The 14,161-nt window shown below is 37.4% G+C and overlaps 2 protein-coding genes and 1 long non-coding RNA gene across 4 annotated transcripts; all 3 read left to right on the top strand.

Annotated features, from left to right (window-relative positions):
• The first annotated feature begins 3,207 nt into the window (after positions 1–3,207).
• LOC137743060 (uncharacterized) lies at positions 3,208–7,263 on the top strand. Of its 2 annotated transcripts, none has more exons than XM_068482985.1 (10): positions 3,208–3,761; positions 3,870–4,056; positions 4,143–4,276; positions 4,378–4,490; positions 4,594–4,717; positions 5,370–5,522; positions 5,612–5,767; positions 6,374–6,444; positions 6,533–6,582; positions 6,715–7,263. In XM_068482985.1, the coding sequence occupies exons 1-10, from the start codon at positions 3,330–3,332 to the stop codon at positions 6,852–6,854; spliced, it is 1,560 nt and encodes a 519-aa protein (XP_068339086.1). In that variant the 5' UTR covers positions 3,208–3,329; the 3' UTR covers positions 6,855–7,263. The 2 variants fall into 2 exon arrangements, with proteins under 2 accessions (XP_068339086.1, XP_068339082.1); XM_068482981.1 differs by having other exon boundaries at positions 3,210–3,761; positions 6,365–6,444.
• On the top strand, positions 6,825–8,544 carry LOC137743073 (pathogenesis-related protein PRMS-like). Its single transcript, XM_068482991.1, has 2 exons — positions 6,825–6,957; positions 7,715–8,544. Exon 2 carries the CDS (start codon positions 7,794–7,796, stop codon positions 8,319–8,321), a length of 528 nt encoding a protein of 175 aa, XP_068339092.1. The 5' UTR covers positions 6,825–6,957; positions 7,715–7,793; the 3' UTR covers positions 8,322–8,544.
• A 1,040-nt stretch (positions 8,545–9,584) lies between these two features.
• LOC137735613 (uncharacterized) lies at positions 9,585–11,039 on the top strand. The gene is made up of 3 exons (XR_011068744.1): positions 9,585–9,723; positions 10,067–10,457; positions 10,611–11,039. It is a non-coding gene; the product is annotated as an uncharacterized lncRNA (long non-coding RNA).
• Positions 11,040–14,161: the final 3,122 nt, after the last annotated feature.

The raw sequence follows: 14,161 nt of genomic DNA, 5'->3' as shown, positions 1-14,161 counted from the left end.
CAACGAATTCATAAGTTGAGGTATGGCATTGCAATGTTTAAAACATAAGGTATGAGATTGTGGTGCGACCCATAGTTGAGGTAATTTTGTGTAATTTACTCATATTTGAGTTTTAATTGTATTGTGTGTGTGTGTGTGTGTGTGTGTGTGTGTGTGTGTGTTACATAATTGACTAGTGATATAAGAAAATACCTAACAACAAGGAAATCTCAAGTAATAAGGAGTTACAATTAAACAACAATTACAATAGTTGACTTTTGACTCACTTCAACACCCTCTCAAGTTGGTACATAAATATCTCCTAAGCGTAACTTGTCGAGCGAGTCATGAAAAACATGCAGACACCACATGCATTAAGAGATCCACTAATTGCTCCTCAGATCTTACATACGAAGTATCGACAAACTCGATGTCCAGCTTTTCCTTGGTAAAATGTCTATCAACTTCAACACGGCTCATAGGGTCATGCTAAACTGGATTATTGGCAATCTCCCTATCCGCTTGATTATCACAATAGAGTTGCATTGAACCCTTCAACTTAAAGTCAATTTTTTGCAATTAAAATCCGAAGCCATAAAAGCTCACAACTACCATGAGCCATTCCCCTGAATTCAACCTTTGCATTGGACCAAGCAATGACATTTTGCTTCTTACTATGCCAAGTAACCAAAATTCCACCAACCAAATGAAATACTTGGATATCGAATGCCTATCAGTTATAGTGCCGACTTAATCGACATTAGTATCATCTTTAACCTCCAAATGTCCACGTTCTTCCAAAAAATTAAACCTTTTATAGGAGAAGACTTCAAGTAACTCAAAATCCTTATCACAACTACCATATGATCCTCACTAGGAGCATGCATAAATTAACTTACAACACTAAAGCATATGCAATCTCGAGACGAGTAAAAGACAAGTAAATCAAACGAGCAACCAACCTTTGATATCTCCCTTTATCCATTGGAAGTTGGTCAGGATGTATACCTAGACGATGGTTTTGGACGATGGGAGTATCTGCAAGTGTACATCCTAACTACACATTTCTGAGAGCAAATCCAACATATACTTATGATAGGACAAGTAAATTCCTCCCTTCAACCGAGCCACCTCAATCCTCAGAAAATATTTAAGCGCACCCAAATCCTTCATCTCAAACTCAAAATTCAAATACCCTTGTAGCTTGTCAATTTCCTCCATATCATCTTCAATAACTACTATATAATCAACATAGATAATCAACAAGGTCCCCTTACTACCCTTGCGTTTCAAAAACATGGTGTGATCCGTATTCCCTTGTCGATACCCAAACTTTTTCATAGCTTAAGTAAATCACCCGAACCAAGCTTGTTGGAACCAAATTCATGCACCATTATGTGCGGAGGAGATGCACAAACTCGACAACCTGTAAAAGAGCAATTACACGTAAAACAACCTTGGCAACAGTGGGGTACCAGCCATAGGCTCTCTAATGGTCAAGTTAGTAAGAAAAATATATGAGACTCAAGCAATGTGTAAGAGAATGGAGTATGAATGAAAACTGGAAATTCGTGTCTAGTATAGTCTCCAGATCTTAATGTCCCACCGACATATCAGATTGCCTTGTTAGCGAAGTAAAAGTAATTGCTAACACTTGTGGAAGATTAAGTTTAGTGTATGCAATGAGTTCTTCTTTTAAGCATGACTTTTTGTCCACTTGCTTGTTCACCTTGCCCCATTTTGGGTCTGAGGATTTAATAATCACATCGTGTCATTAAGAAGGGGCTTCCTTTTCAATCCAAATTGCATGTTCGTTCCTAATGAATCTTAAACAAAAGTTAGTTAGGGACTTGGTCACTTGCATGTGGATCCAAAACACCTTTGAAATCCTTTTGTCACACCCTATGTGCCTCGGACCTAAGCATTTTCAATTGGACTACACTTAGCTAACTTAGCTAAGGTATTTCCACGTATCGAAGTTCCACTAGAATAAAATTCCTCTTGAGGATTTCCTAGTCTATATGCCTCTTTCAGACCTGCTTAGGCATGAGATCATTGCAGAACGTACTTGATTTAATATGCTAGTCCATGATAGAAGTACTTATGGTTGGAGTTCAGAGCCACCACTCAAATGATTTCTGGATCGCCCTTTCGATTATTCTCTCGAATAGCCATAGCCTAGGTTTGAATGTTAAACCTATCACCCTTAGGTTGCATAAACTTTACGAAGGCTAGATGGTGCATTGGAAACTTCTAGATCAAGAGGTTATGTCTTTATGTCATAGTCTGCCTATCGTAACCGCATTTGATACAGCTTGAGCATCTCAAGCTGCTAATCAACTATGGAATAAGCTATAATATACTATTTTAACACTAATACTTTAAACTTTTAGACTTGCATTTTTGCAAAGTTTCAAAGATGTGTGATATTTGAGATACCAGGGTTCCCTTATCGCAGAAAAAGAAAAAAAGAAAGAACAAACAAACAAAAGTCACGCGAAAATCAAACCAAATTCTTATTATAAAAGAATGAGGGTTTGATGGGAGATTGTGGTTGAATCTGTATGGGACTACCTACATATCTCTGAAAAGGAGAATCAAATTGTTGGTGTAGTTCTAATAAATGATGAAACAATGTGTTTTACATTGATTGAGGTCCATCTTTGACGAATATGCCTTAACATGGGCAGGCTTTAGAGATGTTTCTCCCAATTTACGCGTAGACAACAGTCTTCAAGTCAATTGTGGTTGAATTCCTAATGGACGGCCTACATATCTTCTTATGCTGAGGAAGAATAAAACCACATGTAGTTTGTTCAAGGATTTTTAGTGATACTATTGGTGCTTGATGACGTTCCCTCTCATGGTGATCGAAGTTCCCTTCCTCTATGCAAGGATGCAAGCCTTTTTATCTTCAAGCACCTCGATATTGTCCTAGTGCTCCTGTTCTTCGTTGATGCAATTAATGTTGAGTGAAGGTTTATTCGCTGGGCACCGATCTTTCTCTTCATCAGCAACATGTATATTATTTTGAGTGTGTATGTGATTATAGAGTACTGATACATTAAAATTAAGATTGATATTCAAGTAGAAGAATGTAAACATAATTGTGAGTATTAATTGCTTATCAATAAAATCACTTGATTCTTGAATAACTTATTATTTAAGTTTCATAATATAACAGTTGTCTTCTGACAATTAGTAAAGCAGGCTGTGTTATTATCACATTGAAAAATATCTCACTAAATATCTCACCCACCTAGAGGTCCTGAAGCGAACCCCCCAGCTCACCTTCCAAAAACGAAAACGCCTCCTGGAAAAAACCAGTTCACTCCCTCAAACAGCAAAACATGCCAAACCCCAAACTTCCTCTCCCGATCATCGTCGTCGTCATCATCGCCGTCGTCATCACTTCATTCCCGCCCTCCCTTGCATCGCAACCGTCCAACGCCCCCTCCTCCTCCAAATGGGCCCCACGCTTCCTGGGCAAATTCTCAACTACTACGCCAAAACCTCGACCGCCGCACCGGCAACAACAGCAACCGAAAATCCGATACGAAACCCGATATTTCTCTCAGCGGCTTGACCACTTCAGCTTCACGGACACGCCGAAGTTCCAGCAGCGGTACCTGATCAACACCGAGCACTGGGTGGGCGCACAGCAGCTTGGCCCCATCTTCTTCTACTGCGGCAACGAAGGCGGCATCGAGTGGTTCGCCGAAAACACGGGCTTCGTCTGGGAGCTTGCCCCTCGCTTCGGGGCCATGGTTCTCTTTCCCGAAGTAAGTTTCTGTTTGGTTCCCTAGAAAATTACAAAAAAAAAAAAAAAAAAAAAAAAAGAAGGGTCAAGGGAAGGAAAGTTAATTTGGTTTTTTGGAATTGGTTGGCAGCACCGGTACTATGGAGAGTCTATGCCGTACGGGAGTGAGGAAGAGGCGTATAAGAATGCTAGTACACTGTCGTTCCTTACCGCCGGGCAAACCCTGGCCGATTTCGCTGTACTAATCACGGAGCTCAAGCGAAATTTATCGGCAGAAGGTTGCCCGGTGGTGCTCTTTGGTGGATCGTATGGAGGAAGTATGTGAATTAGTAATGCCCTGTTTTAGATTTGATGAAACCATGAAAATGTTTGATGCTTTGCTTTTTAATGATGTTGAAAACAGTGTTAGCAGCTTGGATGAGGCTTAAGTATCCTCACATTGCAATTGGTGCACTTGCTTCTTCCGCGCCGATTCTTCAATTCGAAGATATTGTGCCAACAGAAACGTTTTACAACATTGTTTCTAATGATTTCAGGGTAACTTGTGCAATTGTGCATCTTGTATGTTTGTTTTGCCTTGTGCTTTTGTGTTGTGCTATTATATTGACGGAATATTACCTCCATCTTATATCCCGTAGCGCGAAAGTAGTAGCTGCTTTAACACCATAAAAGCGTCATGGGATGCACTAGTAACTGAGGGACAGAAGGATAATGGCCTTGTCCAGCTGACAAAAACTTTCCGCTTATGTCGGTAAGGAACATATGTTTTTTAGTGGAGAGTGGAGATGGTCTTGTTTATACTTGAATTCTTCTTAACTGCCACTGGGTTTCCGCTGATCAAAACCATTTTTCAGAGAATTAAAGAAGATCGATGATCTTTCAGACTGGTTAGACTCAGCATATAGCTATTTGGCAATGGTTAACTACCCATATCCTGCTGAATTTGTAATGCCTTTGCCTGGACACCCCATAAAAGAGGTTAGTTGATCATTTTCTCACTGTGCATTGTTAGCTATTATACCCCCATGATTATAGTTTGCTTTGAAACCAATTATTAACCATTGATCTCGTGTGATGTGAATGTACCATGTACTATATATCCCAGCCTCTCCAGGATGTGCAAATGAAATGTTCTTGAAAATTATTAATCTAGGAAAAGACAATGTGTCCATGTTCCTTAATTCCCTATACCAGGGTGTCTTCTGTGTATCTGTTTCGAGTTTATAATTATCTGTCTCAAATAATACGGCAAGTTCAGTCATTGTAATCTTTCTCATTGGATTATGATTTCTTCAATGAAACAAAATTTTTTTCTAATGACCGTGCTTGCGAATCATTGTCACTTTTAGAATAATCTATTTCTAGCAATTGGTATTTACATCTTTTTTTTCCCGGTCTGTGGCATTTACATCGTATCTTAGGAATTAAGACCATAAATTTGTGGCAGAGACTGTTTCGCTTTTTTTTAGATATGCATGAATACTATGGAGTTCTAACCGTGTGATTTCCTGTTTCTCTTTAGTCTTCCCTTTCAGGGCTGTGTTGCTTAAGAATTTTTGTCTAGCAGAATCTTCAGGAATGGTTTTTTCTTCAGTGGTAAATCAAAATAGTCATTTGGCTCTTCTTGTAGGTTTGCAGAAAGATTGACGATTGTCCTGATGGGACTAGCACACTGGAGCGTGTATTTGAAGGAGTAAGCATTTTCTATAATTACACAGGACAAGCTGAATGTTTTGAGCTGGAGGATACTTCCGATGTTGGCACAGATGGTTGGAATTGGCAGGTCTATCAGCGTTACAGGAATATTATGCTCTTTTTCAAATCAACATAATGGTTGCAATTTCTTCTTATTATGTGATTTCCAATGTACAGGCGTGCACAGAAATGGTTATGCCAATGTCTAGTAGTCGGGATGCCAGCATGTTTCCAACCTATGATTTTAATATCTCTTCTTTTGAAGACGAATGCTTGAAGAATTATAATGTGAAACCAAGGCCTACATGGATCACAACAGAATATGGCGGACATGTAAGAGAATGATTCATTATGAATTTATTTGTCTATTCCTCTTTTAAGTCTATTAGCATCTGATCATTTCATTGTTGCTGTTAAATAATAATTACTATAGTGTGAATGGTGCCATACTGGTTCATTGAATGACAATCTGGTTTTTTTATTGTGTAACCTCGTATGCGTGGTGATAAAGGATGCCAGGCTAGAAAAGTAATGAAGGGTGATTTTCTTTTGTAATAAAGGTGCTGCAATGTACCGATCTTGCAATAGATTTGGATCAACATAAATTTGAACACCTCGGGTACAGTTTAGATTATATTTATATTAGCTATCCAAGAGCAATGATTAACTTCTGATCTGCTGTTTTTAAATTACTTGTTTTCACATTTGTTACAACAATTTTTTGAAAATCTCGATATTAGAAATTTAGAAATTTGAAGCAACTACTTCCTTGAATTTTACCTTTCACACTAGTATACCGGTGCAATGTGCGTATCTGATGTCTGAAGAATGTGGGTTGTTGCATGTACCCGTAGCTACTTAAATAGATGATTTTTATTCCTTCTCAAATTTATAGTTTGATACTGGTACTCTTGGCTATTGAATTTGAAGGATATTGAGGCCACCTTGAAAGCGTTTGGAAGCAACATCATTTTCTCCAATGGCTTATTGGATCCTTGGAGTGGTGGCAGGTAACTGTATTTTTATCTAATTTTGCAATTAGAGCCGTCGAACACTAAATATATGAGTTCTAATGTCTATGAATGATATCTATTACAGTGTCCTGCAAAATGTATCGGAAACTATCGTCGCTCTTGTTGCTGAAGAAGGTATCTTCTACACTCGACAATTGGCTTTACAAAACCATACCTGAGCACTCAGAAAAACAACAGCTTGCTCAACGCCTCTTAACTGTTCTTGCTTCTACTAACAGTACAATTCTTTTGTTTTCTGTTTCTCAGGTGCGCATCACTTAGATCTGCGTTTTTCGACAAAAGACGATCCTAAGTGGTTGATTGAGCAAAGGGAAACTGAAATTAAGCTGATAGAAGGCTGGATCGAAAAATTCTACCAAGAACGGAAAGCAGGTTTTTGCATGTAGCACCGCCAATTCAACGTACTTGAACGAGTTTGGTTTGATCATGTCCACGGAGACATGATTACAGCAGATAAACTTCCTGCAATAACAAGGTTGTATGTGCACGGTTAGTAAAACATGCGTACTCCAATAATTTCGTATGTACTTTCGTAGCAATTAGAGTATAATTTCTGAAGACATTTTAACCAATAACCACAGACATAATCATAGGAACTGAATCGCCACATGCATTGCCTTTTTTATTCAACAGTCCAACGGATTGGCTTTTCTAGATTGAGAGCATTTTTGGGCTACACCATGTGATTCTTCATGCTCGACCTTAAAAATAGACAATTCGGAATATTGTTGTTGCAATACGAATATCATATGTTTACCGTATAAATTTTATAATAAAAATATTTCATTTTCTTAATTTTTATTTGAATATCATCCTTACGAAAAATCAATAGGAAATCGTTTTGTCATCTAAATTCATCAAATAAATGAACAGTTCATTATGAGTATGTGACTTGATAGTCACTATTGATTTGTTATATAAATTCGGATGCATAAACAATTGCCGATTCAAATGATATTTTGTAAATATGATCTTTAGATCAAAAATCTATACGATAAAGATATGTTATCCGTACGGCAATGAGAAAAATAATGAAAAATAAAAACAAAATGACTTTCAAACAGTCCACTAATTAACTAAAACTAAGAACACGTAAATTATGTTAATTAGTTATAACACACTAAAACGTTAACGAGTATTGTTAATAAACAAATTAGCTAAACCTTTCCAATATAATATAGGAAACCAATGAAAGACCCCTTCAGAAAACAACTTAACAGTTTTCTGTTGTTTCTCAATGTTACAGAAACCCTGAGAGGCTTCTGATCAGCTTACTTATATAACTTACAAATCAAGGCCAAGAGTAGGTACAATTCCAAAGAAAAATGACATCAATGGGAAGCCGAGTAACTATTTTAGCAACTATCGTATGCATTTTCATTTGTCTTGAGGCCGCACAAGCTCGTCATCATATTCGCCGTGCTCCAACAGCGAACCCTCATGATTTTCTGAAGGTTCACAACAATTTACGACGGAAAATTGGCCTACCGCCCTTGGTGTGGGACGAAAACCTAGCAACGGTTGCTAGGATTTACACGAAACAGAGAGCGAGCATGGACTGCAGGATGGTACACTCGACGGGGCCTTACGGGGAGAACATCTTCTGGGGTGGCGGGAATCAACCGTGGGGGGCGAGGTTTGCGGCGAAGTCGTGGTCTCACGAGAATTTGTTCTATGATTACCAGACGGATAGTTGTAAAACCGGGCAGATGTGTGGGCATTATACGCAAATGGTGTGGAAGGACACGAAGCGTCTGGGTTGTGCACGAGAGGTTTGCAGAAATGGAGCTGGGGAGCTCATCATATGTAACTATGATCCGCCAGGAAATTGGGTTGGAGAGAAACCCTATTAGAAATTATGGGATGTGCATGCATGAACTCGTAGCACTTGGAATTGGATTATTGTTTGGATGATTAATTGATCATTACCAATAGTCTAATCACTTTATTAGAGGTCTAATGTAAATTAATTATTATAAGGGGGTTATTTCTGCTTTGCAAATTGCATATATGAGAATGTTTGTACTTGCACTGCTTGTAAAACTAAACGAGAAAAATACCAAGTAAGAAAATTATGAATCCTTGTTGCCCGTTAACCCCACACTTTACAAAACGGAAATTTTACACACATTTTTTGTCTTTGTAATTTCGTTTTTTGATTCTCATTTGATTTGTTTTAATTGAAAAATAAAAAATATATATGTGCATAAACTTAAGAGAAAATAGAACGATAACCACAAATGTTTTAGTAAACATTTAAAGCAATGGCCTCCACAACTGAGATAGTAGTGCCATCAAGAATAAAAGCATCCGCACCAACCGGTTTCCCCTCCTCATTCCTTAGAACAAAGGCAGCAGTCGCCATCTCCAAATGACCAAACCATCAAAGTTAGTTTTAATAAAACCAGGAGGAGGGGATGCCATCTAATGAGATGCAGGGTACGGGTTCCACCCCCAGAATTCTGCTTACAATTGACCTTGGAATAGGACAACCCTACATTTGCTGCAATGTACTCCGAGCAGGGATAAGATTTATACATCATGATGGTTATGGTTTTGGATCCAAGTTGCCAACTTTATTGAGAACTCACCGTTAGCCGAAGGTCTCCAAATAAAATAATCACTTCTATTTTGAACAAGAATAATAGTTGTTTTGTGCTGAATATGAAGAATTCCCGCAATGGCAGTCGTATGAGCATTGGTATTACTTGAAAAATAAAGATAAGGCTTATGAAAATTTACCTGTTGTCCTGAGGCTTAGCAAACATATTTAATGTGTTCAGAACATTCCTCGTTCCCTTTGTGGTTGTCTTAAACAATCATCTGCAAACACTAGATTTGAAATTCTAAATCCACTGGGGGATAACAGAGTTCCTACATGCGATTTAGGATTGCTTGCCAAAATATTAAAATGTCTAATTAATGATTCCATGCAAAGAATCACTACAAGAAAATATGGTAATTACGACACCTTTTTTACGACGCGTGGTGCGGCTCTCGTAGTAACTATTAAATTTCATTATTTTATGCACGCTAAACTTTGGCACTATGTTGTTTGCGATAAGAATAAGTTTCGTCGCACACAACTCTGCTGTGAATAAGTAGAAGAAAAAAAACACAACTGCACGCTCTCATCTCCTTCTCGCTCTCCGCCTCTCTCATTCTCACTCTCCACCTATCTCCCTCTCTTCAAAGCATAGATCCTTCTTTGCCACTCTTGCCACAACCACTAATGCTGACACACAATTGAACCAGGTAAGGATTTACTTTTCTTGTTCCTCTCTCAAATCTCCCATTTCCCTAACTCTAATATTTTTTATCATCTCTTAGTTTTTTCTTTTTGCTGCTAGAAATTCAAATTCAACCTCATCCCTTCTCATTCGGTAGGATTATTTGAGGAATTATCTTCTAATTTGTTTTTTTCTTGGTGTTGTTTCATCATTTTTCCACAAATTTCAGTCTTATCTATTCTCCATTAGTTCTCCTAGTGTTTAGGGTTTTTTTTTTTTTTTCTTTTCTATGTTCAATTTCATCATTAATTGCTATGCTGGCTTGGTTTTGTTTATTTATTCTTTAATGGCACTGGTGACTCAATGAGCAAGAGAAGCAGAAATTTGGGGGTGGATTAATTGGAGAAGGATGAGGAAGAAAGCATTGTTGAATGCAAAGACAATAACAGTGCTTTAGTGAAGAAGCACGGCGTGGTCAGAAAAAGGTAAGATTTGTAGAGGAAAGAGAAGGAACTGTTTGGAAAGGAATGCTGAATGATGAGTAGAAGTCAAAGCAAGACGCAGGAGAAAATGGAAAGCAGGTCTATAAGAAAAGTGAGAATGGGGTGTAGTTTAAAGGTAGAAGATGAAGTGGGGCATTCTGATGACATCAATACAAGGAAAGGTTTGCGAAGAAGCAAGAGAGTAGGTTATTTTCTTGGGGCCATAAAGGATCATACGAAGCAGGAAGAAAGAAAAGTAAATAAGTAGTCCAAGAAAGTAAGTAATTTGTAAATTATTGGTTTATGTCATTTGTTGTCAATGTTGTGATGTACTCGTTTTCGTTAATAAGTTACGACTTAAGTTAGCATCTAAAAGATTACCTAACTGTTTGAACAATCTCTAATTGAAATGTAATGCTTTATTTTACAGGTGCTATTTTTTCATGAACCTATTCTATGTAAAAACATCCCTAGAATAGTTCCTGGTAATGGCTCGAAGTCATTTCTAATCTTGAATGTAAGTAAAATGATGTGGGAAGTGCTCAATACGTGTCCAATTTACAGGTTGGAAGAAAGCCATGTGTATTTGTAGGCATGCCTTTGGCGATTAGTATCGAGCCTGATACAGTTGTCAAAAGGCCATGAAAACTTGAAATGGTTTTTGATAAGTAAACCTCAACATTCTAGATCATATGATTATGTTGGTGAAGTAATTTCCCCCTGAATATGGTTTTCTGCTACGCATCTATTTGTTTGTAATGCTAAGTCCCAAAAGGAGTCTCCCATGTTGCACTTGATGTTTACAATTTCAAAGGGCCTGGTGTGGCCCTTTCTGTGTATAATGCTGATGAGGTTTATGTTACGACAATGGGCATCGCATACCTTTTTGCTCGTTTAGGCAAATGTGCTGATAAATTCTACTAACAAAACCCTGGTTTTTTGGTAGTTTATTCAAGCGTTTGCCAATTTGTCAATGTCGTTGGCTCTTTCCAAGAAGTGACCATTATACTTAAGCACCAAAAAAACTATTATGAAGAAATAGTGAAGTACGATGGCAGGTAAATTTACCTTTGTTGGAAGAATTATTCAACATTCAACTATCAATTCTATATCATTTAGTTCTATAAGGAAATTATTACAAATGTTGAGTTATCTGACTGCCCCAGGTTTAAGTACATATTTAAGGAGGTTTGTGACAAGAGGTGGAAGCAGAAGTTTGAAGACAATTCTACATGGTTTGTATTATCATGAGGACTTTGACGTAGGAATATAGAACTTATAAATGTTTGGACCATGTATATATGTTTCATTAATGTAAGTGAAATACATTCTTTGATATCTAAGTGTTTCTCATTTTGTGAATTATGAATTGTATTGGTATTGGATTTTATTTTAGTTTGAAATATGTAGTAACATTTCACATGAAACAATTATGGTGAAGCTATTAAAAATAATGTGATTGTGGCGTCCCATTTGACGCTCAATATTTTTTTTTTTATACCTGGTGCCAATTATTTGCGATGCGTTACTTGCCGGTGCAAAACCCGTAACAAATAGTATTTGCAACGCGCTGAAAACGTCGCACATAATTGACCAACATTTACGACGCCTATGTATTGCGATGTGTCATTGGCTGTCGCAAGCCCATCTTAAAAAAGGTTGTTGCAACACTTTTTGCTGTTTTTGCAACATGTTTTGACCGTCCCAAAAGGCCTTTTTTTTTTTTTGTAGTGAAAATATAAGGTGAGAGGGGATCACCTTGACGTATTCCTTTCTTGGGGTAAAAGCAATATTCTAAAAAACGCTAGGCGCTAGTCGGGCGGCGGGCTAGCGCCTAGCGCCTAGATGGCTAGGCGGGCGCCTTGGCGGCCTAGGCAGATTTAAGTAAATTTTTTGTATATCCTATGAATAAGTGCATATTAACCCTTTCAAAACAGGTAGAAAATGTACAAAAGAAATATTTCTTTCAACAAATAAAGTAATTCATAATCATATAGTATACTTGAGAACAAGGCAGTGCTTGCAACCACTGAAATGTGATTTCCAATCTTATGTTCAATGAGCATTCTCAAAATTAGACACTGCTTGTAAGTATGGAAGACTAGAACTATGGAAACATTCAAGTCCAACATTAGTACATTACTATGAGTCTATGACACACATACATCTCACAGAATCTACTATCAATGAGTCAAATGTACAAATGATGCACAAACATTTCACAGAATTAACATCAATGAGTACGAATGCTGGGCATACATTTCATAGAATTAACAACAATTAGTCAAATGTTCGAATGCTACACATGTAGACATTGACAGAAAAGAAAATCGAGCTATGAAAGTTACTAGGCATCAAACTCTTCTTCACCATATCCTTCCAAGACTCTCTGTGTCGGACTCGAACTCAATTTCTTCATCATCTCCCTCTTCTTCTTCTGTGTCTTCATCCGATATAAAATCTTCTTCATGAAGTTCTCTTACTTTAACATTTTTAGAACTCCTCCTAGGCTCTAGGGAACTACCTACCTCTGATGTCTCTCCAATTCCCGAGCCAAGCTCAAGTTCTTCATCACCACCCTCCACAATCCATCCTTGCGCCATACTAGCTTCACTTGCAAGTAGTATGTCCACTTTGTTCTCCTTCTCTCTTTTCTTCTTATTCATAATCCTTGCATTCAATTGGACATAGACTAAATTATTTAACCTTGTTGTATCTATTTATTCCTTTTCTTTGTATGTATACCTTCAAAAGAACTCCAATTTCTTTCATAACCGGATGAACTTGTAGTCAATAAAAGTATCTTTATAGTCATCCCTTGCAAATTAGGCACCACATTTCCATAATTATACCACCATGCAACTAATGAAGAAAAAAACACACAATTAGTAATGAAAAATAAGTAGTAAACTCAAATTTAATAAAAAAAAATATAAGCATATGTGAATATTCATACCCAGAATATAGTTTTCATCATTCTCAACACATCCAAATTCGGCCAAATGCCTTCCAAATCCACCTTCTTTTACTCTATACTTGTGCATCTCAACATTATCACTTGGTTTTGAACCTCATAGTTATCGGGGAAGAACTTCTCAACACAAGTAAAATCCCCTCTATGACAATTGGATCATGTTGTATGCTTTGATCTTTGAAGAAATAATAAGGGTTCAAGAGGTAGCCCCCCAAATGCAATGGACTATCAAGCTGCTCACAAGCTTTTTCATCAATAATTTGAAGAATTGGTTGATAGTTGGCCTCACTATTCTTGAATGTCTCTTTAATCTCCATCTTTGCTTTTTGTAGTTCTCCAACAAAAATCTCATTGATGGTTTCTTATCCCCATCCACAATTCGAAGTAGCTTGAATAAAAGGTTCAAACACTTTCAAGCAAAGTGAGATCCCACTCCAAAAATATGCACTCACTACGGTAGCATATATGCCGATTTCCCCTTTGTAGTCTTGACATGTTTGCATTGTTCCCATTCATCACTAGCAACCATAACCTTCAAGTCTTTTTTCTTATCCATCAAGCTTTGCAATGTGAGGAAAGAAATTGCAAATCTAGTGACTCTGAGCCTTATTATGTCCCTTTTCTTGGTATGCTTCCTCATCGATGCCAAAGTTTGATGATGTGTATAAATGAAGATAGTGAAAGCCTTTGCCTTGTCAATAACTCCTTTAAACCTAGGGAGATTACCAATCCCTTGAAGCTTGAGATTCAAAGTATGAGTGGCACATGATGTTCAAAACATATTCGGCCTCTTTTTCTTCATCATATTTGCCGCTGTCATATTGTTAAAAGTATTATCGGTTATCACTTAAATCACATTTTGAGGCCTAATTTCTTCAACACACTTGTCAACATATTCAAAGATATATTCCCCGGTGTGTGCTTCACTAGACCATTCCTTAAAAGAAAGAAACATGGTGCATTCCTTGCAATTGACACATAAATTCATTATGCTTCTTCTTTTTTGG

The sequence above is a fragment of the Pyrus communis genome, chromosome 1 (genome assembly GCF_963583255.1).
Source record: "Pyrus communis chromosome 1, drPyrComm1.1, whole genome shotgun sequence".
Lineage (NCBI taxonomy): Eukaryota > Viridiplantae > Streptophyta > Magnoliopsida > Rosales > Rosaceae > Pyrus > Pyrus communis.
This window is presented reverse-complemented; position numbering and strand designations above follow the sequence as displayed.